The 26,036-nt window shown below is 44.6% G+C and overlaps 1 protein-coding gene across 1 annotated transcript in view; it reads left to right on the top strand.

The window, feature by feature from the left end:
- Lcp1 (lymphocyte cytosolic protein 1) overlaps positions 1–26,036 on the top strand; it is a 94,461-nt gene that overhangs the window by 51,963 nt on the left and 16,462 nt on the right. Inside the window, exons 4-11 of the mRNA XM_057786541.1 lie at positions 14,519–14,604; positions 14,748–14,911; positions 15,262–15,391; positions 17,794–17,926; positions 19,283–19,364; positions 20,800–20,965; positions 22,943–23,085; positions 25,809–25,904. Coding sequence (XP_057642524.1) covers positions 14,541–14,604; positions 14,748–14,911; positions 15,262–15,391; positions 17,794–17,926; positions 19,283–19,364; positions 20,800–20,965; positions 22,943–23,085; positions 25,809–25,904 — 978 coding nt within the window. The 5' untranslated portion in view covers positions 14,519–14,540. The remainder of the gene's footprint in view (positions 1–14,518; positions 14,605–14,747; positions 14,912–15,261; positions 15,392–17,793; positions 17,927–19,282; positions 19,365–20,799; positions 20,966–22,942; positions 23,086–25,808; positions 25,905–26,036) is intronic.

The raw sequence follows: 26,036 nt of genomic DNA, 5'->3' as shown, positions 1-26,036 counted from the left end.
TTTCTAGTCTGGTGACTGTCAGTCGTGAGTAAATTAATTTAATTCTACACCCAAGTGCATGAACCCGGAGTTACACAGTAATTGCCAAATATAAGAGATCTAAAGACTGTCTACCCACGAAATATCGCTTCAACTGTGAGCGGAAGAACCGAAGTTGAAAGTGACCCACTTAGTGAGTTAAAAGACGTTTTCCTCAGCTTCAGAGCAGGGTCGATGTCAGTCCCACTTATAAGCCGAACTAAGGCCGTTTCTAAGATATGGTCAGTACCCCAACCCCCAGGAAGGAAAAGTTAAGATGTTAAATTGAGGAACCAGCCAAGCCGTGGCTCTGTGGTTGCAGCATTGATTCTTATTTTAGTTTAGCACAACTTACAGCCCCGCCCCCCACTTTTCTCTCTCACACACATACATGTTAGTCTCTGAACATGTATGGAAGCCAGAGGTGGGACCGCCACCGTGAGAAAGCTGAGACTCCAGTTTCAGCCGCCAGATTCGTTATGCACACGTACTGCGGTCACACAGATCATTTGTCTTCGTTTTTTCTCTGCCTACCCTTTTCAGAGGGAAGTAGCCTAACGAAGTGACTACCTGGTGTTTAATCACCTGCTTTTTGGTTCCTTATTCTGGCAGTCACCATTAAAATCCACCAAAGTGTGTCCCTGAATCAGCGAGGTGAAGAGCTACCTGGAAGTATTTGTGTATTAGCTTCTCATCGCCTTGGGTACCATTGCTCAGAGAGTTTCGGTGAGCATGCCTCACTGCCCTGCCAACTGCAGGCGAACCCTCTCGTTAAAGTTGGGTCCTTTTAGCTCCCTGACAGCCTGAGTTCACGGTAGCTGAGCTGCCCGACTGAAACATCCAAAATCCAAATGCTCTGAAAATCAAAACTTTCTGGCTGCTGATCGGATTCTCAGGAAGTTTCAGATTCTGGAATTGTTCAGATTTCAGGGGTTTGGGTAGGCGCCGCCGTCAAGACAGCCTCAGATCTGCAAAACTCTGAAGTCTGGAACATTCCTGGTCCCAGGAGTTTGTGAAAATATGTGTAATCTGTTTCTGTTGCTTCTGTCATAGCTGTGACTAAATGACTGACAAGGGCAACTCGGGGGTGGGGACAAGGTCGGTTTTGACTCATCCTTCAGAGGTTACCATCCGTCTAGGCTGGGACAGTTTGGAGTCTGGAACCGCTGTACCAGTGGAGCGGGAATGTGCATGTGCAGGTTAATTGATTCACATCTGGCAGACTGAGCTATTCACATTTAGATCTAGGTTGGGGGCCAACATCAAAGGCAAATATCACCTTTAAGGCTTACCCCGGGAGACTGACTTCATCTAGCCATACCAGAGACCCAAAGTTTGTACACCTCCCAAAACGGCATCGTTATCTGGAGACCAATTGCTCAAACACTCAGAGCCTGTGGGAAATGTTTCAGACTCAAATCCTACCAATTCCTTTTACCCAAGGGAACAAGGTGATAGAAATTCCCTATGGAGAAATACGAGGTAATGGATACTAAGAGAAAGGAAGGGGTGAGGGGAAAGGCGTGTGTAGCTTTCCATTGGGGAACCCCCTCCTTCATCTTCAAACTGTGACTTGAGCTGTCCATGCCATTTCTAATGGCTTGTAAACATTTTTTAAAATTTCCTCTTTGGAATGATGGAGGGTAGTGGGCGCCTTGGAAACTTTTCAGATTTCCCCTGCCTCACTGTCTTTCCAGCAGAGATTTTTTTTTTAATCAAAATATCAGCGGTTGTGTTTTTTTCCCTCTGACCACTGAGAGTGACAGTTGGGACATCGCTGCTCCCTGTTGATGATCAGTTGGTTTTGCCTGGGCTTCCAGAGCCTTGATTCTCCCTCCAGTTTTTGTGCAGATGTCTGTTTTTTTTAGAAGCTTGTGAATATTTTACAGGTTTTAAACGCAGAGCTTGTGGTCCCTGTTCATGGAAAAGACAGGTCCAGTGTGTCCAATGTATAGGAAGGGAGGAAATGGACACGGATTTGGATTCCTGTTCTGGCTCTGACCACATTAGACACTGAGCAATCTCTTGACTCTCTGAGGCCAATTCCTTACCTGTAGATGGAAGCGGCTATGGTCTGTTTTCTGGGATGTCCTTGGATCCATGTGCGCCACTACATTTGATAGGCGTTTCCAATGTCCAAGCATTTGAAATACAGTTGCTATTTTATTTCCCCCAATAGCTATGTATAGTTGGTATTATTGTCTCCTATTTTATAAGACTTCGGGGGGTGGGGGTGGGGAGAGATTTATCCACAGTTTGTAGCAGTCACTGATAGAGTCAAGATTTACAGTCGCCTCTTCCACTTTAAGGGCACAGTTTCTGAAAAGTGCCAACTGTGTCTGTTTAAACTGCATTGTTGAGGACTGGAAAGATGAAGCAGAAGTTAAAGTGTGCCTACTGCTCTTGCTAAGGCCCTGGATTCAGTTCCCAGCACCCACAACACAGCTCAAAATCCTTTGTAATTCCCGTTACAGGAACTCTGATGACTTCTTCTGGCCTCCTCGGGTACCAAGAATCACATGGTGTGTACACGTACATGCAGACATAAATTCTCATACACATTAAATAAAAATAAATACATCTTAAAAAAACTACATCGTAGTCAGGTGTAGTGGTATACGCCTATCATCCCAACACCCAGAGCCTGTGGTTGGAGAATCAAGATTCCACACTAGTCTATACACTGAAACCCGGTATCCTCTGCCATGACCTAGGTTCCACCTGATAGGAAGTGCTAAGTGTTCCTGTCTGGAATCGAGTATTTAAGGATTGTTCCTCATGCCATGTTTTCTGTCAGTAAGCGATCCCAGCTCTGTGTTGGGTCTGCTAGTTTAACAAACATATTTGAGAAGCAAGCCAGTAAGTGCTTGAGGGTTATGACATAAAGACGAACAGTTCTGGAAATATTAGACTACACTGTGTAGCCACTGAGATTTCTTTCTTGTGGCGCTTAAAAATTTAGTGAAAGTAATGTCCCATCATAAATTGGCATTAGTAAATACTTGCCAACTGCCTGTGGCATGCCCCCCTCTCTGTCTCACTCTGTCTCACTCTGTCTCTCTGTCTCTCTCTCTGTGTATGTGTAATTGACCTTGTCATCAAAGATTTTAAAGGAACAACTCCATTGAGCCCATTGAGATGAGGTTGCATTATTGAGAATAATTAGAAGTTTGTGTTGCTACTGTTAATCTACAAATGCGGTCACTGGTTTTCAGCTCAAGCTAGAATATAGAAAGCGCCTGGAGAGTTACGGAGTGACCAGGCGGGGGGAACTACAGTGCAGGCCAACAGAACTTGTTCCACATTTGGTATCCCAGGGGAGGAACACCAGGGGCCTTGATCTGAGATGCCCAAAGCATTCTCACTTCTCATGGGTCATGGTGGATGTGGTTGGACTTTTCTTAACATTACTGTGTATTTTCCAAGTCTGGCCACACTTCCTCAACTGTTAGAAGGTACTTTCCACTGTTAGTAACTCAGAAACCCTTAGAATAAGGTTAGTTAATATCAGTGCTGACGGCTTCTGGTACCATGGGGTTCCTAGGACTGTGAGCAGGGAACTGGCAAAGGAGCCAAAACAAGGCCAGCTAAGCTCTTTTAGAGATAGACCATGGTGTAGAACCCAGATTTACACTCATACAGTACACACGGTGTGTAAACAATCAAGTGTGACTTCCGGCTATTGACTATAATACTTCTTACATGTAGATTAGAAATAAACTCCGCCCCCTAAGGTAAATTTGTGAAAGATCTGATCTTTGTGTTCTCTTTCAACATCTACCCTTTCCTCCCCCTCGTCCCTTGTTTCATTAACTGTGTATCTCAGTATTTGGGGATTTCCCGCCTTCCCAAATCTTAGGTTCTTAACTTCTCATTGATGTCTTTCCCCACAACTTGGTTGGACCAAACTTAAGATTTGGGACATCCTACTTCTCTCTTTCTGGCTAGTTTCTGACTCACTTCTCTACTTTGGAGGGCCTCGTTTCCCCCAGTTCTGGTTCCTTCTTCTCACTGCGGTGGTTTCTCAGGGACCGTGTTCTGAGGAGGAAGCAAAGACTGTGTTCTGAGGAGGAAGCAAATGCATCTAAGCCCAGGAAACAGTTCTAGGTGGAAGCATTTTGTCTGCATTTTATTGCCTGCCCTGCTGGGTGTAGCAGGGCAGTGTAGCATGGGCCGCTGACGTTTCCCTTCAAGAAAGAAGAGAACCACACTCCCAGGGCTCCTTTCTGTGGGGTTCAGCATCCACAGCCCCTAACGTCAGCCACCCCAAGCCAGCATCAGAAGTCTGTATGCTTTGCTTGCCTTTTGTTTTACAAAGCCGTTTCCATCTTGTTTATATGGAAAACTCCGTATTGAGTCCCTAAGACTTAGTTCGATATTGTCTTCCCTGGAAAGCCACCTTCCTGGGCCCCTCTTCCCCATCCCCGCCCATCCTGGCTCCTCCCTCTCACTCCCCTCTCACCATCTTCTCTCCTCCCATCCCCTTCCTCTCTCCTCTCCCCTCTTCCGCTTCCCAGGGAGAATCCTGGGCTTCCTTCTCTGTGTTCTTGCAGCACCGTGATGATGTCATCTTTACACTACTCCAGATAGTGTAGCCTTTCACAGACATGATGACTTTCCTTTGTTTGGCTCTGTGTCCCTGAAGGCAGCTTTTATTTTTAGTACCCAAGACAAGACATCTGCTTCATAATATGATAGTGGATAACCAAAGTATGCAGGTCTCCCAAATACAGAACCCTTTCTCCACGGGAGCCATGGGGACACAAGCAGGTAAGACCAACCCTGGTGGTGGCCTTGCTCGCTCATCTTAACACTTCCTTTGAGATGTTGAGGAGCTTGAGAGAGGAGACATCTAGAATTGCCCCAGAGAGTTCTAGCCCCCAATTTGTCTGAGTGTTTTCTACATGATACTAGGGCTTTGATCTTTGGGAGTTCCCTTTTCGGGTCACCCCGAGGAAGGACAGAGAACAGATATACGAGTTCAGTGGCCAGGGCACTTGGAAAATGAGGCACCTTCCCCAGGTCACAGCTCCCTGACCTTAAGCTGGTCATTTAACCTCATCCCCCTCATTAATGCTCAGTGGCGAGACCTGCATCACGGTACAGATAACACATTCAGCAAGCAGGAGCTGTGTTGTTATCATCCACATCTCTCCGCTGTCCTTTAGCTACTGTTTGCTCTGACTCTAAATGACTAGACCTCTCTAGAGGCTCTGGGTTAAAGAGCACCCATAAGAGAGGAAAAGAGCTGACTGGCCCTCAAGAACTGTCCTGCTCATCTTTGAGTCTACACGTCTTAGGTCATTTTGTGCTACTGTGACCAAACGCCTGAGGCTGGGCAGTCTATTAAAGCAGAGAGATCTGTCCCTTTCGGTTTTAGAGGCTGTGAAGTCCAAAGTGGAAGGGCTACATTGGGTCCCTCTGCATTATCCCATGGTAGCAGGCAGAAGACAAGAAAACACAGGCAAGAAAGGGTGAGAGGGGTCAACTTTGTTCTCCTGGAAATACACTCCTGCCATATTGACATTACATGGTCAATGAAGACTCCGTGCTAAACACTGTCATTGGCCTGCCCTCTAACACTTCTACGTTCCAGCTCGGTTTCTAACACAGGACTCTGGAGGGTACATTTGAACCCAGCATAGGTGTTGTCCTCTAGGGAAGTCTTTATTTCTCTCCGAGGGCTGGGACAAAGTCTTCCTGTGACTCTAAGGAGTCCTTCTGGATTCTGTAGTGAGCGCTATCTGCCTTCCTTACTAGACAAGCTACGTCTTACTTTTGTTTCTCTCAGCATCTCACCCAGGCCCTGGGGGCAGCAGATGTTGGTAGATGTCAGTGGAAGGGAGGGATAACTGATTTATGAGTTTGCTTAATGGGACACATGTAGAATTGCTAGAAAAGGGGTTTGATAGCCCAGTTGATAATATGCAAATTACATTCAAGTAAGCACTTGACTACCTTCTATGAGTCTATGATTTTTCTGTATATAACTGTTTGTCTTGGCTACTTTTAGAGTTAAAGAAACATTGCAGAGATATAAGGACTCCCCTATGCCCATCAGTTAGTTTCTATGACTCTAAATAGATGTGCTTTCTTTTATATTTTGTTTATATATACTATTATATATATGTATAAATATACTGTTGTTTTCTAAGTGCTTTTTTTGCTTTTTGTTTTCTAAATGCTTTCCTCCAAATTGATTTTTAGTTGACCTATGAAGTAGTATGTGTTTCTCATATGCAATGCTGGTTTTGAAATAAATATACTATATAGAAATTGGTAAGTATGCTCTCTCATAGTTACTTTTTAGTATAGTCAACCCTTTCTTTCCACTTCCTTAGCATTTTCAAGACTATGGCATGCTGTCATCAACTACAGTCACCATGCTGCAGGGCAGTCTCCCCAACTTATCTGCCCATGCAACTGTCACAGTGTACGTGTTGGCCCCGTAACAACCACTCCAGCCTCTGGTTGCCACTGTTTAACTCTCAACTCACATAAGATCAGCTTTTCAGAATTAGTCTACGTATTCCTGAGATGAGGTGGCATGTGTCTTCCTCTGGCTGCCTTCAGGTTCATCTGTATTCATTCTTGTGCTGGCAGAATTTCTTCCTATTTTTTTTAAGAGGTATCGATTTCATTGAGTTTATACCACTTACATCATTTTTACAACAATGTCTTTATCCAGTCTTCAGTTAACAGACGTTTAGATTGTTTCCATTTCTTGTCCATTTTTTTCCCTTTAAGGCAGCGCTTTACTATGTAGTCCAGGCTGGCCTTCAACTTACCATCCTCCTGCCTCAGCCTCCCAGGTGCTGAAATTATAGTGTGTGCCACCATGCCTGGCATTTCTTGGCCATCAAGCACAGTGCTGCCGTAACAAAGGGGTGCAAATCTCTTAACCTAATGGTTTCTTGTCCTTGTGGTAAATGCCCAATAGTGGAGCAGCTGGCCCACGTGACAGTTCTGTTTGTAACCCCTTCAGCAATCTCCCTGATCTTTAAAATGGCTGGCCTGCTGCTTTAGTGTTCTTATGGTCCCTGGTTAAGGAAGTCAGTACAAACTCAGGAGACTGCAAGGCCAATTAATTTAAAGATTGGAAAACAAACTCCTAAACCAACATCTAAAAAGAATAAAAACATCACAGCTCCTGTAGTTCCCTCTGAAATTAGCCTAAGAAAGGAGCATCTGTAATTGTATCGGAAAGGATTTAGGTTACAAGGCAGGGACATGAGATACCAGAGAGGTTATAGAGTTTCCTTATTTGGGTCTTTTTAAAGAAAATACTAGATGGCTCTCTTTCTGGGACAGTCTGTGCACTGTCTTGCCTAGAAGCTAGGAATGAACTGGATCAGCTTGTCTTTAACCGAGTGTGATGCAAGCTAGGAATGAACTGGATCAGCTTGTCTTTAACCGAGTGTGATGCCATCCCAGAAAAGAGGTCCCACGGGCCACTTTGACAGCTCTTCTGCTCTGTACTGCTCCACTGGGCAGCTGAGCTGGGGCATCTGCCTGGGGTCCATGAGGAGATGCTTCTGGGACGGCCCTGTTTGCTGATGAGGTAAGAGCAGGGACAATGACTAGCCCCTGGATACCAGGGCCCCTCCCTTACTCACTCACGTCTTAAGAGACACATCTGGGGCACAGCCTGCTCCGGAAGGCACCCGTACCAACTGCGTTATATTCTCTGCAAACTTGCCTCTAATCTACATATTCAGTGGTCAGCCACTAAATGGGATCTTGGAGTTTTAACATGGAAGGGACTTCCTCTCTCAGTTCATAAAGGAAGAAACCGAGGTCCAGAGAATAAGCTGGAGGTTGATGTTACACAGCCAGGAGGAAGGCAGGGTCTGCTCATGAGAACCAATAGAGAACTTTCCCTCACTCCCAGCCCGTTACTTTGGTGAACTTACTCATTTAGTGAATTGTATGGGCTGATTTTGGTGTTTGATATATTTCTTTGTTTAATTCTGTATTTCTGTATTTTGAGATGGGGAAGTCCTGGCTGGCCTGGACTCACCATGTAACAAAGGCTGGCCTCAAATTCATGGATATCTTCTCGCCTCGGTATCTGAAGTGCTAGGCTTATAGGTCTGCATCACACTGCCTGGCCTGCTCTTTTAATTTTCGATAGGCCTCTGTGTTTACTGCTCCTGTCCAGTCCTTTCTTCATTCTCGGTGATCTGTGTTTAGCCTTTTCACTCATTTGCTCATGAGCCCGAGAAAAGTCTCACTGTGTTAGCCCCCTTGTAGGCCATTAGCCGTGTCCATGTGTTTCATTCAAAACTTGACATTGAGCTGTGAGCTTCGTGAAGCCCTAGTCTCGGGTCCCCATTCTTGTACTTCTTCCTGCATCTTCCAGCAACCAGAGCAGAGCTTTGTATGGAAACACCTAGGTGAGTGAATGGTGCTTGATATTCAGGTAATAACAGTATATTGATAGATAGCAATTCTTTAAGCAAATGAATTTTGGCATGTCCTGAACTTTCAGTCGGGGGAAGCGTGGCCTTTAAAATTCCCTGCGTTAAAATGCAGGACAAAAAGTAGCGTGGATTTCCAAGAGGCTGGTGGTATCTTTCCTAGGCTCCAATGCCTAGGGAAGGAGACAGGTTCTGAGGCACTAAGAACCTGGCATCTCACCCTTGCTTCCAGAACTTGGTTTGGGTACCTTGGTAGAGGGCAGGGGTATTAAGGATGTGCTAGGAAGGGCAGAAGAGGCAAAGCAAATTTGAGATAGGGCTGGAATCTGTGTGCCTAATTCTGTCCCTACAGCTTCAGAAGCCCCTCCACTGAATGGCCAGCTTGTGAAGGCTTTCAGACACCACCATGGGGAGCAGGTTCTGCTGTGATCCGCTGGCTTCCCAGTAGTGTTTACACAGCCCCAGACTTGTTGTCACAGGCCTCCTCGGTCTTCTTCCCTGAGGTCTTTAGGTCACAGGCTGCAGAGAAAGGATACCGTGCCCTGGAGCAGCCTGTGGGGAAACTGGTGCATTTGCAAAGAGAAAAAGCAAGCAAGCAACCAACCAACCAACCAACCAACAAAAACCCGTCAAATTTGAGGTTTAACTTGATAGAAGGGATTTATAAGAGTTCCTCCAAGTGCCCATTTATATTTGGGGCCATTTGTAATTGAATTTATTTTTTTAAAAGTTATCTTTGGGTGTTTTGCCTACATGTATGTCTGTGCACATATTGTGTGTGTGCTGCTGGTGGAAGTCAGAGGAGGGAGCTGCAGCCCCTGAAACTGGGGCCACAGGCAGTTGTGGGCGCTGGAAATCAAGACCAGCCAGTGCTCTTAACCACTGAGACATTTCTCCAACCCTTATATTTGAGTTGTTAAAAAAAAAAAAAACAAAGTCATTTTAAAAGTGTATTTTCAGAGTCATCGTTTATATGAAGGGTAAGCAGCATACAGAATTGGATCCAAGGACATAGAGGAAGTTGCTGTATATTTTTTGTTAGCTCTCCTGAAAGTGCCCAGAAAGGGCAGGACCAAACAAAAACAAACACTGTTTTCAATTTTAAATTGTATTTTATTTCACCACAGAAACTTGTGACATTTTCTTTTCTTAGCCAACTGAAGCTAACACTGAGTCCGGTACTGTTCGTGTTGCGTATACAGCGTGTTTCTGGCTAACAGCAGTTCGCTGAGGTGTCTGGGTGTTTTGTAGCTTCCCCCGTGGACGTCCTGAGGTTGCTGGGACACTGCTGTGACCAAGGGTCAGCAGTCTCCAGTTTTCCTGTAGCTGCAGAGTCAAGTTGCAGAAAAAGTGGGACACAGTCCGAAGAATTCCTTTGTCATGTGATACGGGGTGACAGATGCCCTTGTACTCCAGCAGGTAGATACCTGGTCGCCACTGTCCCTAACCTCAACACAGCTGAGCCCAGAGCTGCCTGTGAGGATGACACCAGGACCAGCCACTTACCCCCCTTGTTGCTGTTTCCATGATCGGTTCTGAAACAGGAATTTCTGCTCGCCAGTACATATTCACTTAGAGAAACTGTTCTCTTCTGTGAGGCCCTCAGCCCTGTGTTCCGGGGTACACTCCCACAAATGACTTCTATATTCAGCCTCCAGGGAGGAACTTCAGCCGAGTACTTTGGAAATCACTCTGTCTCAGAATCACTGGCCATGACCATCTGGGGAACACCGTGCTATCTGCAAGCAGAGACACAAACCGTGCCATCTTTAAGGCAGGAACTGCCTCTGGCTTTTGCAGCTTGGGAGTTCACTTGAGCTGAAGGATAGTCTTAAATATTTAAAAAAGCAAAGACAAGCTGCTAGTGATCTCTTTAGCCAAAGGTTTTGGGATTCTGCAGTGACTGATCTAAAGAACAAAAGGGCTCACAGGAAAACTAGCAGCCAGACGTGACCCAGATAAACGACTTGAGATTGGTCTTCTTCGATCTGATTTGGGTGGTGATTCATAAATGCAGTTCCCAAGCTGGCTGCTGATTAAAATGGTTTCAGGCAGGGCACTTTTAGATGATGCAGTGGTTAGAAAGGGACGTGTGGGCTACTAAGATACCCAGTAGGTAAACGTACTAAAGGCTCAGTCTCACTACCCGAGTCTGATCCCTCGAGCAATGACTCCTTCAAAACGTCCTATGACTCCGACATGTTCGGTGTGGCACACCTATGTCCACACATGTACACCTTGCCACGCTAAATAAAATGCAGTTAAATGTTTTACTGAAAGAGAGGGCAGGAGTGAAGTCTGGGGAGGCAGGTCAGTGATAGAGCTCATGACTGACCTATTTAGGCCCTAGCATCAAAAAGATATTAGAAATTTGGACCATGCTCAGGGTAGGGTCTGTAAAACTGAGTTGAAAGTACTCATTCATGGCCTGGAAGACACATGCATTACCTCTTCAGTCTCCCTTTGGGGCTCCAGATGCCATAGCGTGACCCATTACTGCTGTCTTTATGGTGCTAGTGTTGCAAAATGACAGCTTTCCCTAGAAACCTGCCTCATGGGTGATAATGGGTGATTTGAAGGTGCCCACGCCTTCAAACGTGCATGGATAGAATTGGGCACAGTCCCCTCAGGCAAACACACAAGCTCTGCAAAGCATCTAAAATTAGACTAGCCATGACCTTCTTAGATGTGGCTGGTGCAGGGTCTTCCATTAATCATGTCCCACCCCACTGTGCCGAAGCGGTGTCTTTTGCACACCCACTCAGTTCAATTCAAGTCAAGGACTTTGCTGTTCCTTTTAGAGAGGCTTCACCCTCTCTCCTGCACTGGGAGCACCAGCCAGACACGGCCTCTGAGATCTGCACAGACAACGCGCTTTGCATGGTTATATGCCAGTTTCCTCGTGTGTACGTTAGAACACTCTAATCATCCCCTGAAGTGCCCCTGTCTCTGAAAGTGGGGCTGTGCTTCTAGGTCCTTACTGCTCTGTATGAAGCTCCAAGAGACAAGACAGTCTGTTCAAAGCTGGGCCCTGCAACAGCCCACAGTGGTCCCAGCGACTTTAGCTGTCCACCTCCCTTCTCAGCCCACTTTTCACACTGCGTAAGCCCACTCCTCTCTTTCTGAAGCCGCTGAACCACTGAAGCCTTGAGGGTTTTTCAACATGAAGCTGTTCTCACTGCTTGCACTGTCAAGTTGATCTTTCTGCTTCTAAGCCTCCCGAGAGAATGTTATTAGGTGTTCTAGGAGGTGTTCATTCCTGACCAACGTACCGTGTTTTAAAATAACCAATATTTCCTTTTAAGGTCTTAGTTTGGATGAGTCATACAGTCTGCGGAGACATGCGATATTTATGCTAAAATATTTTTACTCTGCTATACCATCATCTTTGGAGTTTTTCTAGATTTTCCATTTTAACCCAATGCTATGATTCCTCGGTTGCCTCTATGGCTTTGTTCTTTAAAAATTACTTAAATTTTTATTTATGCATATGCATGTTCCTGCATGAGTTGGTGTGCACCATATTTGGGCAGGTAAGGCTGGAGGACATTGGGTGTCCTGGAGCTGGAATTACAGGTGTTGGTGAGTTACCTGATGTGGGTGCTGGGACCCGAATCCAGGTCCTCTGCAAGAGTAGCACATGCTCTTAACTGCTAAGCTAGCTCCCCATTTCCCCTAGTTCTGTTTTGACACAATGCAATCTCATTCTTGTTTTTACTTAAACTTCTCACAGTCTTTTATGGTGTTCCATAAACGAATACACTTCTTTGCAAACATAAGGCCAGTTTTGGATTCCACGACCTGTTTGCTCGCCACACACAGTGTTTGTGCCATGCCTTTCAGTAACTAACTGGATCACACTTCACTTGGAAGAAAAAACAGGCCCTGACTCATGTAGGCATTTGTAAAATGTGTGTTGAATGGACACCCGTGAACCAAGTGTAAGACGTCTAACAAGTGTGGCCTGCCAGCTGTAGAACCAGACCAGCTGTGAAATCCAGGGATTGCTACAGTGTGACAGGGAGACCCTGCTATGAACGTGCGGGTGCCATCTCAGTCACAATCGTTTTGTAAAGTTGTAGCTGTGTTCCTGTAACCGAAGCCTCGATTGCATAACACAAAGAAGCACGAGCTTCCTCTTCTGCAATTCCCAGGCAGGCCCGCAGGGTTGAAGTTCAAATCTCCCTCTTTAGTGAGTACTTGCTGAGCAATGAGCTGCTGGGGAGAGGAGTGTTTGCCAGGAGTGTGAGGGTGTGGAGCCTGAGCAGACAGCTGGAGGAGGGGAGAGAATTGAGAGTTGGAATGTTGCCGGGACTAGCTTGTGTCCTCTATAGAATGGAAATCCTCATGGTAATTTAGCCGTGAGAGTCATTAAGGGACAATCAAATATGGTATTTACTTCACCCCGCAAATGCCCTCTTCTTAATGCCAGATAAGGATTTTGCTACCAGCCGAGTTCTTTTGGTGGTAGCTTTCAGCAAACTAGGGTTTGATTTTGAGTCACTTCTAGGCAAAACTAGACAGGTTTTAGGTATCCACCAAGTGCGGAAGCTCCTCGCTGCGTCGTGCGTCGTGCGTCGCATCGTGCGTCTAGTTGGTGCGTTGTCCCTCCGTCCTCTTGCTGCGTCTGTGTCTACTCCCCTTTGACTTGGAGATACCTTTGTAACTTCATTCAAATGAGTTTTGAAAAAAGAAGATTGTGAGAGGAGGGATGGAGACGGAGAGGGACCGGAAGGGAGATGGCAGCCAGATCTCCAGTATGTTCTATAGATGCCTGTGGTGTCAAGGAGATCAGAGCATGTGGGGCAAGGCACAGTCTAATCTCAGACGACATTCTCATCGTTGTTATTTTTGTTTACTTCTTATGGTCTTGGATATTTGTTTATATAATATAAGAATTCTGTTAACAAAAAGTTACCTAGGGTAACGAACGGTTGAAGCCACTGTCACGGCACATGGCAGGAAAGTTCCACTCATGTTGGTAGATAATGGATGCAGAGTTTTCAGAGCTGAGTGTGATGTAGTTTGGCCTGGAGGTTTTAATGTTAAAACATTGCCTCTTTGCGTGGGTGTCAGTTGTCACTGAGAACAAATACGGCACCAAAAAGTGATATGAAAATATTTAAAAGGAAAAAAGGAAGTCGGTTTAAAGTATCCTTCCCACACATTTAAGACATTTTAAAATAGATAATTTTGTTACGATAGTCAAAATGAAATTAGTTAGAAACGTCTCACCGGCTGTCTTCTCACACCATTACAACCCTCCCCAACAGGAAATCCAGTTGACTTCCATGACTCTCCCCCACTATTGACGGCTGTAATTCCTGGGTTAGCCAGGGCCTTCTCTTTCTGCCCACTAGAGGGCAGTAGTGATGCACAGGGCTAGCAGGTTGCTCAGCAAGCTTTTCTGAGAAAACCCCTAGAATGTGCTTCAGATTTTCATACATGAATTCTTAGAAAGCCACCTCCTTCCTTCGTCCTTGACTATGTATGGTCAAACATATACATAGAACTCTGAATTTATGAAGTGTATCTATCGGCTTGGTCAAGCATTAAGAACATGATGATGTTTGCAAAGACACTTAGGTAAAAGTTAAATGTTTTATTTGTATATCTCTATAAGATAAATTACACCTAAATATAGTAACCTTACCACCTCTTTCTGTGTTCCCTATAATGTTGGCTCAGAGTTCAAAGGGGCCAGAAGGTCCGCCCCGCAGGGCTCCCTCCGGCGGGTGCCGGGGAACCCTGTAGCTGGGAGCTCATGAGGGGCTGGTATTATATAGCTCTTCTTCACTGGCTTCCTTATGAGAACAGGAGGATTCGACAAAGGATGAGTATCCCAAGAATGAACACTTCCAAGAAAAAGAGGTGGAAAGAAGCCGTCTCCGTGCAGGGAGGGGATTGTAGACAGCTCTCTTTGACGACTGCTCGTGGGAGGCTGGGACAGTTTGGATGATGGCTACGAGTCATGGAGTGGGGAGGAACGCGTCTTCCTCTAATAAACAGGATTTGTTCTGAAGGTGCTGCTGTAAGGATGAAGATGCACAGCGCTCACCCCTGTGTTCTCTTTCCCCTAGGTCTGTCACCTAAGCAGTCAGAATGGCCAGAGGATCAGTGTCTGATGAGGAGATGATGGAACTCAGAGAGGCCTTTGCCAAAGTCGGTGAGTGGGCCTGGAGCCGCTGTGTGCCGCTCTCTACCGAACCACCTCACGAACTGTTTAAAGCAGAGGTTCTCAACCTGTGGGCTGCTGCCCTTTCTAAAGACTGCGCCTGAGTCACCCGAAACTTCACTGTCTCGTTACAGACACCGACGGCAATGGATACATCAGCTGCAATGAGCTGAATGACTTGTTCAAGGCCGCCTGCCTGCCTCTGCCTGGGTATCGCGTGAGAGAGATCACAGAAAACCTGATGGCCACGGGCGACCTAGACCAAGATGGGAAGATCAGCTTTGATGAGTTTATCAAGGTGAGCATGCTACTGAATTCAAGGTGATGCATTTGGAACTTGAACGTAGCGTCAACAAATATCCAGAGTAGCAATCCTTCCCTCCCTGGTTCATCATTACAGTCTTACCTTTGCGGTTTTCTTGACTGTAGTTTGGGTCACTAGAAATGCCTTAATCTAGCTGGGCGTGGTAGCCCACCTCTGTAATCCCTGCACTTGGGAGCCTAAGGCAAGAGAATTTGCTTTGAGTTCAAGGCTAGCCTGGGCTACATAGTACCAGGCCAGCCTAAACTGCATAACAAGACCCAGTTTTTTTTTTTTTTTTTTTAAAAATTAAACCAAATGAGGTAAAAAATTTTGCATTTTTATAGGTCTTCCATGGCCTGAAAAGCACCGAGGTTGCCAAGACTTTCCGGAAAGCTATCAACAAAAAGGAAGGGATCTGCGCGATCGGCGGCACCTCCGAGCAGTCCAGCGTTGGCACTCAGCACTCCTACTCCGGTAAGCCATGCTGCTGGGCGAGGAGCAGGGGGGCAGGCGAGAGTTGCCAGAGTAGAGGACTAGAGGAGGATAAACGGAGGAGAGAGGGTCCAGGCTTCCTGGGGTTACAGAATCAAAATTTGGTATACAAGCCAAAGGGTTAAAAGTGAAGAAGCAAGCCCACCTGTGTGGTGGAAGCCTGTCTCCCCTGTAGGAGTGGGTCAGTGCCCAGGCACAGGAGGCAGGAGCCCTGGAGCCCCAGGGACCTTCCCGTACTGAGTGGTCTCATTTGCATTTCAAGTGGGTTTTAAAAACTGCTCAAAATTCCTTTAAACATCTCCCAGACAAAATTGGCCCTTTGAGTCGCTGTCTTCAGAATAATGATTATTCTTAATGCCTGCTGAGTGGTCACAAAATATTGATTGGGAAGAGAAGTTTTATGTTTATTCCAAATGCTGATACAAAGCAGCCTTAGTGGAAGCTTCTAAGATCCCAAATGGTGTAATCACTCAGTATTTCCCAAACTTTAGTTTTCTAAGAGATGATTCAGTGTTAAAGATAAGTTTATAGATAAGCATTGCTTGCAGTTGATGAGAAAAGGTTTAGCTTTTTTTTTTTTTAAAAAAAAATACTATTAATTCTTTGGGAATGTTATAGGATGTATTTTGGATATGCACACCCCTCCCCAACTCCTCCCATAACCATCCTCTCTACTGTCCCACCTATATTGAGATTTCTTCCTTTTTTCTTTCTCCATTGAGTCCAGTTTGTGTTGCCCAGTTAGTCTTGGGAGTGGGGCCTGCCCTGCTGTGTGGTTGTCACATCACTATAGAAAGTGGGCTCTCCCTCTCCTTGGACAATGGTGGGATTTCATGCCCACATCACCCCCACCATGCTGGGATCTTATCTGGCTGCAGCTTGCTCAGGTCTTATGCATGCTGTCACAATCATGTGTGTTCATCTGTGCAATTCTCAGAATCACTGTGTGTTCATCTGTGCAGCTGCCCAGTTGTGTCTGGTAAACACTGTTTCCTTGATGTCACCAACCACCTCTGACTCTTGGAGTCTCTCTAGCCCCTTTTCAGAGAAGATCCGGAGCCTTGAGGGTTAGGGGTGTGATATGTATGTCCCATTTAGAGCTGAATACTCCACAGTCTCAGAGCTTGGTTAGGAATCTCTGTTAATAGTTATCTACCGAAGCTTCTTTTATGAGGATTAAGCGATGCTCTAACCTATGGGTGTAGCAATATGTCAAAAGATTCAGTTTCATACTGTGCCCATTTAGCAGAATAATAATGTGTTCACTCCTAGAGCCTGTGGTTTAAGCAGCCACAGGTGCTTGGCCCCTTTAACCATGTCGGGTATGGGTTCCATCTCATGAAATAGGTCTTAGATGCAATTTTTAAAGTAGCTGGTTACTCCTCTAACATTTGTACCACTTTTGCACTAGTGGGCCTATCGTATTAGGCCAATGTTGTAGCTTACAGGGTTCTGAATGTACTACTCAATCTTGTCTAGCCTAGTAGGGATTTTTCAAGCCTTTACTGTGTCAAAGTGCACCAGAAATCTGAGGATAGCAATTCACTTTCCTGTCTTTACCAGTTTCAACAATTTACATACTATTGTAAAACATGGAACTAGAGGAGAAGGCAGAGCCTCAGGGTTTACTAAGAAAGTTGAAATTTTGAAATTTATGCCCTGGCAATGCTGAAGCAGGCATGGGCAGCCCATATATGGCAGTTCTGTTGAAGTTGTCCATATTGGGTTTCATGGTCTAAATTGATGAGAATGACGGACCAGGTCTCTTCCTCAGGAGGGCACCAGATGGTTGTGAGCCACCATCTGGTTGCTGGGAATTGAACACAGGACCTTTGGAAGAGCAGACAGTGCTCTTAACTGCGAGTCATCGCTCCAGCCCAGGTTTTCAGTAAGACTTAAGATCAACTCATTGTAGCTTTGCTTATAGGAAGGAAGAAGTCTATCACAGGTGATTTCATTTCCTAACTGTTTCATTATAACCGTAGAAAAGGCCAACAATATTGTAATGATTGACCACGACATACAACATTTAAATTGGGGGTTGGGGGAGTTACACAAGCAGGATCCTGAGTTTTATCCTATAAATATCAAACCACATTATTTAAATTACACCCACACAAAGTATTTTATTATTTATAATTATCCAGATATAACATGCATTTAAAATTTTGTTCTAAATCTTTAATTGTATCTTTATTACCGGATTCAGTGCCTGTTTCTTAAGGGAGTTCTGATTTATAAAACCAGTAAATCCAAGATGGTGGGAGGATGGCCTGGTAGCCTTGCAGTATTACTCTTGGGCATGAGAACGTGAGGTCCATGTGTGCAATGCCTTCCTCTGGCTTTCACATTGCATGCAAGTCACTTCAGCTCTTTATTTGCAGAGGAAGAAAAGTATGCCTTCGTCAACTGGATAAACAAAGCCCTGGAGAATGACCCCGACTGCCGGCATGTCATCCCCATGAACCCCAACACCAATGATCTCTTCAACGCTGTAGGGGACGGCATAGTTCTTTGGTAAATGCAAGTTCCTTCTTAATTTCCAAAGCCCCCCCCCTTTATTGATGTATCAGCAGCTGAGTGTTTTTATTGTAGACCATTTTTTTTGATGTTTGCATATATGAGGTACTTTTATGGACTGTATTTGACAGGGGCACAGGGGAGCTAACTAACTTCAGAAGCGACTTATAGTGCAGTCCGTCAAACTGCTGTTGTCTCCATGGAGAGAAGGGACACCACGTATAAACATGAACTTGTGCATAAGCCAAGACACCACGGTGATGCCGGCCCAGAGCAGTGGTTTTTGGAAGTGTGTGCCACTCTGCTTCACCTGAGCATGGCCTGCCCCGATGGACTTGGGAAGGAAACAGAGCAGCCGAAGTTTATTTTAAATACACGAGTGTGCACATAGAGATACATGAGCATGTGTACACACATGACAAAGTTAGGAAAATATATGTTTCAAAGTAACTACAAAAGATAGCCTCCTGAGTAGCTGAGATTACGGGCCTGCACCACGAAGTCTGGCTTCCGTTTGGGGATTGGATTTTCGTTTCCTTTCTTTAAATAAAACAGAAGCCACTAATGTCATTTATTTTCTCCGCCCTGTTGAAGATTAAGCAAACAATAACTTGAGCAAAATCAGGTTTTCATAAACAACCGTCACTTGTTTGGATTTCTGATCAATGTATTGGATACTTAAGTGAGGAAAATTTATCACTCATCGATCAAATGACTGCAGAATGATAGGACAAGCCATTGCTTGTTTAGTTAAGTGTATTGATCAGATATCAGATAGAAATATTTACATAATGTAAATCCAGAAAGTAGATCAGCAGTCTCTTGCATAGTAGGGACAATTTACAAGGCTAAGAAACTCACCGGGGGTTTGCTTTAACTACCCACCTAGAATTCAATGATGGTCTGAAGCAGCGGTTCTCAACCTGTGGGTCACGACTCCTTTGGGGGTTGCATATCAGATATTTACTTTACGGTTCATAACAGTAGCAAAACTACAGTTATGAAGAAGCCATGAAAATAATTTTATGGTTGGGGTCAGCACAACACGAGGAGCTGTATTGAAGGGTTGCAACATCGGGAAGGGAAGGTGGGGAACCACTGTTCTACAATAGCTTAGGTGAGTGAAAGAAGCCGGCTTCTCTTCCTAACTCACTGCATTGTGATAGGTTCCTGAACACTGCCGGTCCCCCACAGAGTTCAGATCCAATCACGACAGCGCAGCTCGTGCACGCTGTGGGGAAATAGAGTGTTGCTGACAGGTCCAGTTAAGGTCCTGCTTGACCTTCAATTTCACCCCACCGGACTCGGCTACTCAGTGGGTTGCCTTCTTTAATTCCATTGTTTCTCTTGCAGTAAAATGATCAACCTGTCAGTGCCAGACACGATCGATGAGAGAACAATCAACAAAAAGAAGCTCACACCCTTCACCATTCAGGTTTGTCTCTCTGCTGCTGCACAAACACGGGGTGCCGGCTTGGTGTGAGCGCCTGCCATCACCGCTGAGTCAGCTTTATGCAAGCGCTCAGGCTTCCTTCCCCATGCTTAGGCCTTGGCTGATGGTTCTTACAGCCCGTGGGTAGAAGGACGCATTCCTGGCTTGTGTTTATTGGTGGAGCAGTCCAGGAAGGAGGCTGGGGTGTGTTAGCAGCTGGGTTTGTTTAGGCCACATAAGAATACACTTCATAGTGGCTGTAATTGTAACTCAAGCTTGCCTTACCAAATCACCTTTGAATTGATGCCGAATAGACCACATTAGTGGAAAAGACAAGGCTTTCTGAGCAGGGAAGGGATGGGAAAACAGGCTATGCTCTGGAGGACTCCACAGTGCTGGGACACAGCCAAGAGTGGAATAAATAGAACCCGCTTCCACCCTTCTGCTTGTCGATTAGCCCAACTAGTCACCAGCGGAAGATAAGCTGGGTTTCTTTCTTGTATTCCAATATTTTAGCACTATTGTAATTCTCTAGCTCAGGAACCATGTTTGATACCCTAAATCATGAATAACAGGTTATCTCCTGTTTGGACTTAAGCAGTCCTGTGTACTTTTAAGATGTTTAACCAAGTTAGTAACAAGAGTTGAGCATATGAGAATGCACTTAATGTTAGATTTATTCATAATTTTGGCTATAGTAGGGACTGTCTTTATTTACTGTTTGGAATGGCTGGGAAGGACTTCTGGGGGAGTTTCTTCTTAATTTGCCATACACACTGCAAAAGCCTTTCTACTCTCTGACACTGTCCAGAAACAGAACATGAGAGATGGAACACTCTGACTGTCCCAGCTGTATACGAGTTACCGTAGATGCATGCCTGGTTGGTATAGCAGCCTGGAACTTGCATACATAGGTGCATATGCAAGTTTGCTAGTTGTCAGGGATACTCAGTAGCTTGTTTTTTGAAGAAAACAAACAAACGAACTGATGTCTTTTCCGGGAATTAGATTTATATCATTTTCTTTCCCTGACAGTAAATTTGCAAGTCAAAAGACCATTCTGTTGTTCTTTTTTATGACCCTAATTTACATAAACAATTATCTTCTTAGCCATAGGCAATGATAGGACAATGACTTTCTTCAGTTAATGGAGGCTCTGAATGTATAGGCTTCATCAAAGTGCAAAACAGACCAGCATAGGACTCGTCCTCCACGCTGGGTACTGGTTTGAGTGAGTAGACCCCTGTATAAGCTCAGTGTGTGGGCTATTAGGTCCTTCCTCATTATTATTCCACTGCTTTTTCTCAGTGTTAAAACTAGTGAAGACCTTGCCTCTGGGTCTGAGAACATTCCAGAAGGATAACACTGGCTGTTGATAATAATCTCTGGGCATCGTCAAAGTGAAGGAACCAAGCTTGCATATTTTTTTCTTCTTCAGGAAAACTTGAACTTGGCTCTGAACTCTGCCTCAGCCATTGGATGCCATGTGGTTAATATAGGAGCCGAGGACCTGAAGGAGGGAAAGCCTTATTTGGTCCTGGGACTTTTGTGGCAAGTCATTAAGATTGGGTTGTTTGCTGACATCGAACTCAGCAGAAATGAAGGTAAAGACAAAGTCTCACGTGCTAAGATTTTCTGGCATGGCTTTCTAACATTGCCTGTGTTGGTGATTGGGCGAAGATATCAGGCATTCTCCAGCTGAGAAAACCACTCAGTAATACTGAGTCCACAGAATTAGAGTAACAGACTCTATCTATCCATGCAAACCAGGTTTTTAAAATGTCAGTGCAAGGCTTTTAGAGACCACAGACTGGCAATAGCGCTTTGTTTAGAATATAGAGCTTGGCCTGATTGGAACCCTCACCTCAGAGGCTGCTTTCCCGCTCAAATGGTCTACAGGGGCTTCACAGTAAACAGGCTGAATTTTGATACATATTTTGTAAAGACTAATCACATTCAAATACTTTAGCAAATGCACCAGATTGGGTGAGATTGGTCTATTTCTTATTGACTACAAAGGAAGCTGTAGGTTGTATTTATACAGGATGGATGAGTCTAGAGCCCTCAGGTAAACATGAGGCGAAATCTGTCATACTGTAGCACATGTTGCTAACTTGCCCAAAGAGACTTTGGATACTGTTACCGCTGCCCAGAGAGAACCAAGCAGCTATATAAATTGATGGGGTACTCGTTTGCCTGATTAGAATAATCACATCGCTGCGTCTAGTGTGATCAGTACATGAAAACACCATATTATGTACCTTAAATACACGCAATACATCTTCAGAAAACCACATTAGAGCTTTGAAATTCCGAACTAAAGCCAGGCCTGATAGCACTGACCTACAGTCCCAGCTACTTGGGAGGCAGAGGCAGGAAGATGACAAGCTTAACTCCTGCCTAGATTTTTAGAGTGAATTCAAGGGCAACTAAATGAGACCCTGGTTATTTGCTCAGGGCTGTAGGTTCAACCCCCAGCACTGGGGAAAAAGAAAGGAAAAGGGGAAATTTTGAACAAGGTACATAAGCAATGATAGCCCAGGTGAGTTCTCATGTGTGGACCTTGACAAGCACCACACAAAACTCATGTTACCTTTCAAAAATTTCAGGTACTGTTCCCACCATTCTGAAATCTGCAGCTAAATTATAATCTTCAGTTATACATATTTAATTTTCAAATTAATTAATTAATTATCTTTAAGCATGTCAGTATTTTGTATGTACATATACTACATGCATGCCTGGTGCCTCTGGAGAACAGAAGAGGGTGTTGGGTCCCCTGGGACTGAAGTTACAGATGGTTGTGAGTCATCATGTGGATGCTGGGAATTGAACCTGGATCCTATGGAAGAGCAGCCAGGTTCTTAACTGCTGAGCCATCTCTTCAGCCCCAACTATGCATATATTTTAAATCAAATTATAACAAGCAGTACAAACGTTGAGATATCACTTTAAAACCCAAATACTAAGCATTATGTTTAAAAAGCAAAAAAAAAAAATAGCAAATAGGAATCTTAGAACTCAAGAGAAAGAATATTGATTTGCAAAATCAAATCAACTAAATTTAAACACAGCCAGGCAGAAAATATTTATTCTTCTGGGGAAACGCAGAGGAAAGTTGGTTGCATTGTTGCATTGCTATAATTATACAGGTAAGCATTTGGACTATAAAACGCCCATGGGGATAGAAAAGAGAACATTGTCATGATTGCAACATCAACCTCCTAAAAGCAGAGGTGTCATTGTGATATGAAGTGTGGTCCAGCAGACCCAACAGAGCACTTCCAGCAAGTCACTTAGCTTACCTTTGTGCTATAACTAGTGCTCATAGGCAAAGGCTTGAGATTCCTTGGTCCTTACCTTTCCTAACTGAAAAATGGGGATAGCAAGTTAACTTGCATTAATGCACCCCTTTTAGGAAGTATAAGTGAGTTGTTTCCTTCATGGGCAGGGCTATAAGACATTGCACCCAAAGGTTGCTCTTTGCTCTTCCAACAGGGCTCCACGTCAGGCACAACAAATGCCCCCAAACATCCTTGTGTTTATTTTGAGTCATTTTATTATTATGTGTGTGTCTCCAGCTCTGATTGCCCTTCTGAGAGAAGGAGAGAGCCTAGAGGACTTGATGAAGCTATCTCCCGAAGACCTGCTGCTGCGGTGGGCTAACTACCACCTGGAAAATGCAGGTTGCACCAAAATCGCCAACTTCAGCACTGACATCAAGGTAGGGGCACTCTGCTGAACGTGCCTACTGCAACGGAGGGGAGGTGTGGAGTTCACAGAGAAAGGACAGATGCTGGGCCTTGTGTCTTAGCAGCCTGGGTTTAGTGTGGTTCTGTTTGCAGCCACTCACCATCCCCCAGAGCCAATCTGCAGCTCTAGTTCCGGGTCACACACACATCTGCCCTGAGCCCTTGTGCAGCTTCAAAGGGAGATGAGTCTCACTGCGAATTTCAGTGGCAGGAAGGAGATCATCAGGAGTGCATGGCGGTGCAAGGGCGATACTACTTTAAGGTGAAGAGGGTATGTGTAGGGGCTGGAGAGATGGCTCTCATCGTGAGGACCAGAGTGTAGATCGAACACTCACGTGACAAGCCTGACATCCCATAAGCCTTTGTAACTCCAGCTACAAGAAGCCAATGCCCACTTTTGACCAGGCAGGAGAACCTGCACACCTGCACACACATGAGCATTCCCTTGTGCATATACATATGCATGCACATGTCTGAACACATGCAAATAAATAAATCATAGAAAAGAAAGTGTATGTAAGAGTTTGATGTCTCTCCCTTTATAAATGGTGCCATCCTAGAGGGGTTCCTTCCACAGAGTTAAGTGAAGATGTCTTTCTGATCACTAATAATAGTAATAAGTAATCGTAAGCAAGTACAGTGTTTGCTACATGCCAGGCGTTGCTAGGTGCTTTTGTGATTGACTCACTGAATCCTTACCACAAGCCCTAAGGTAAGAATTTCACAAAAATGGCCGGGCGGTGGTGGTGCACGCCTTTAATCCCAGCACTTGGGAGGCAGAGGCAGGTGGATCTCTGTGAGTTCGAGGTCAGCCTGGTCTACAAGAGCTAGTTCCAGGACAGGAACCAAAAAGCTACGGGGAAACCCTGTCTCGAAAATCAAAAAAAAAAAAAAAAAGAATTTCACAAATATGGAAACAAAGAAATAAAAGATCCATAAAAGAATGGTCAGGAAGGCCAACATGTGGTCTTCAACTTTATGAAAAATTCTATATTAAGGTGAGAGGAAATAGCTGTAACTGGTGACAGATGGACTAGGGTGACAAACACCTAAGGAACAGCTAAGGAGGATTAGAGTCCCCAGAGCAACAGCGAGACATGGGCTACCAACATTAGGCAAGATTCCTGTGTCTACTCTCTCAAACGTGAAGAGCCAGAGGAAAGGTCACATGATCTGCCAAGAATCTGCCAGGCTTATAATTGAGTAACAGCAGCTTCTGACTGCTGCACCACGTGGGCTGACCTGGCTTGTTCAGAACTTGGCATTTGTCAGGCACAGGGCCAATCAGAGTAAAGCGTATAGCGGAGCAGCCCCTCCCCCACCCCCAGGCGCTCAGCTAGGCACACTGGTGAACCATCTTCAGGCAGCACTAGCCACAGGACTAGTGGGGCTCACAGGAGCCAGACAACACTTCCTATCTGTGCTCAATAGTTCTGCCCTGTTATGTTGGAGAACTATGTACCCTAAGTTATGATCTCAGTCATAAATGGGCCTGATTTACTCTCACTGAAAGGCTGTGTTCTTAACTAACCATTTTGGACTTTGGGAAAGTCAATAGAGCATTTACACAGGGCTTGTAAATGTATGTGTGTAGGGGAGCTACTATAATACATGTGTCTGAGGTGTGTACCCCAGTTAAAAGCAGTGGTGCAACTCCTGAGTTCTCAGTATTTAAGCTAAATTAAAAGGCTTTCAAATTATCTGAACAGATGGAGTGAAATTCTATATGCTTCCATTGACTGAGCATAAATCTGTATTTTTAAGATCATGACCCTGAAAATTCTATTTGTCAATAATCATATTAAGAATTCATCCCCAGCCCAATTCCTTATAACCCAGATTACCCATAGTTTCTAGTTTATAGAAAGACATGAGATGCTCTTAACCCTGGAGATATCTTTCCTTCTCCTCAGAAACTGCTTATTGCCTGTGACCCCAACACTTAGGAAGCTGCAGGAGGAGAACCACAAGTTCAAGGCCAGCCAGCTCAAAATGCATGATGAAACTCTGTCTCATAAAATAAAATAAAAAAGCAATCAAAATGGCTCAACCGATAAACGTATTCTGTTAAGGCTGAGGACCAGAGTAGAGTCCTCAGGACCCACACAGTGGGAGGAGAGAACAGACCGGAAGCTGTCCTCTGACCTCTGCACACATGTGCCCCTCCACATACACATGTAAATAAATCGTAATTTGATAAAGCAGCAACACAAGACAGCTTGCCAATGTGTTAATCGTCTGTCTTTGAATTTTCTCTTTTGCTGATTATCCGTTTGACTGTATTTTAAACTCTGCTTTAAACTTCTGCTTCCTTTTTCTCTGTTGCTTTTTTTAATTAACCCTTAGCTGACTGACTTCTACAACAGTATAAAGGTATATACATATTTTCCTGTATATAATTTAATTCATGTAAATAAACTGTTTCTCACCCCTGAAGACAACAGAACCTTTGTGTTGCCTTTTATGTTGGCCCTGTATTTTCTTTATTGCTAGACTCCTTTAAAGAGAAAGAAATATAATATGCAACTGGACAGCGTGAACATTCTAGCGAGTTAGTATTTCTAGGTCAGTTAATTGCTACATTCCTGAATGACAGGGATAAAAAGTACGATGTATGTTTTTAGGAGATGATTGTTGTGTTAAGTGTGCAATTAACTTCACTTTTTTACATTGTAATTTCTTAACCTTTTCTCAGGACTCGAAGGCGTATTACCACCTGCTTGAGCAGGTGGCTCCCAAAGGAGACGAAGAAGGAATCCCCGCTGTTGTGATTGACATGTCAGGGCTGAGGGTAAGGCTGTGCCACTGTCTTCAAAGGACACCATACTCTCGGTGTTGACTGCTCCTATGGGTCACCTTGGCCTCTGCTCTGCTTAAGTGCCTGTTAAACTATTGAACACTGTTAGTAATTTTTGATAATAAT

The sequence above is a fragment of the Chionomys nivalis genome, chromosome 12 (genome assembly GCF_950005125.1).
Source record: "Chionomys nivalis chromosome 12, mChiNiv1.1, whole genome shotgun sequence".
Lineage (NCBI taxonomy): Eukaryota > Metazoa > Chordata > Mammalia > Rodentia > Cricetidae > Chionomys > Chionomys nivalis.
The sequence above is the reverse complement of the archived record's forward strand: the minus strand, read 5'-3'. Positions and strand labels throughout refer to the sequence as shown.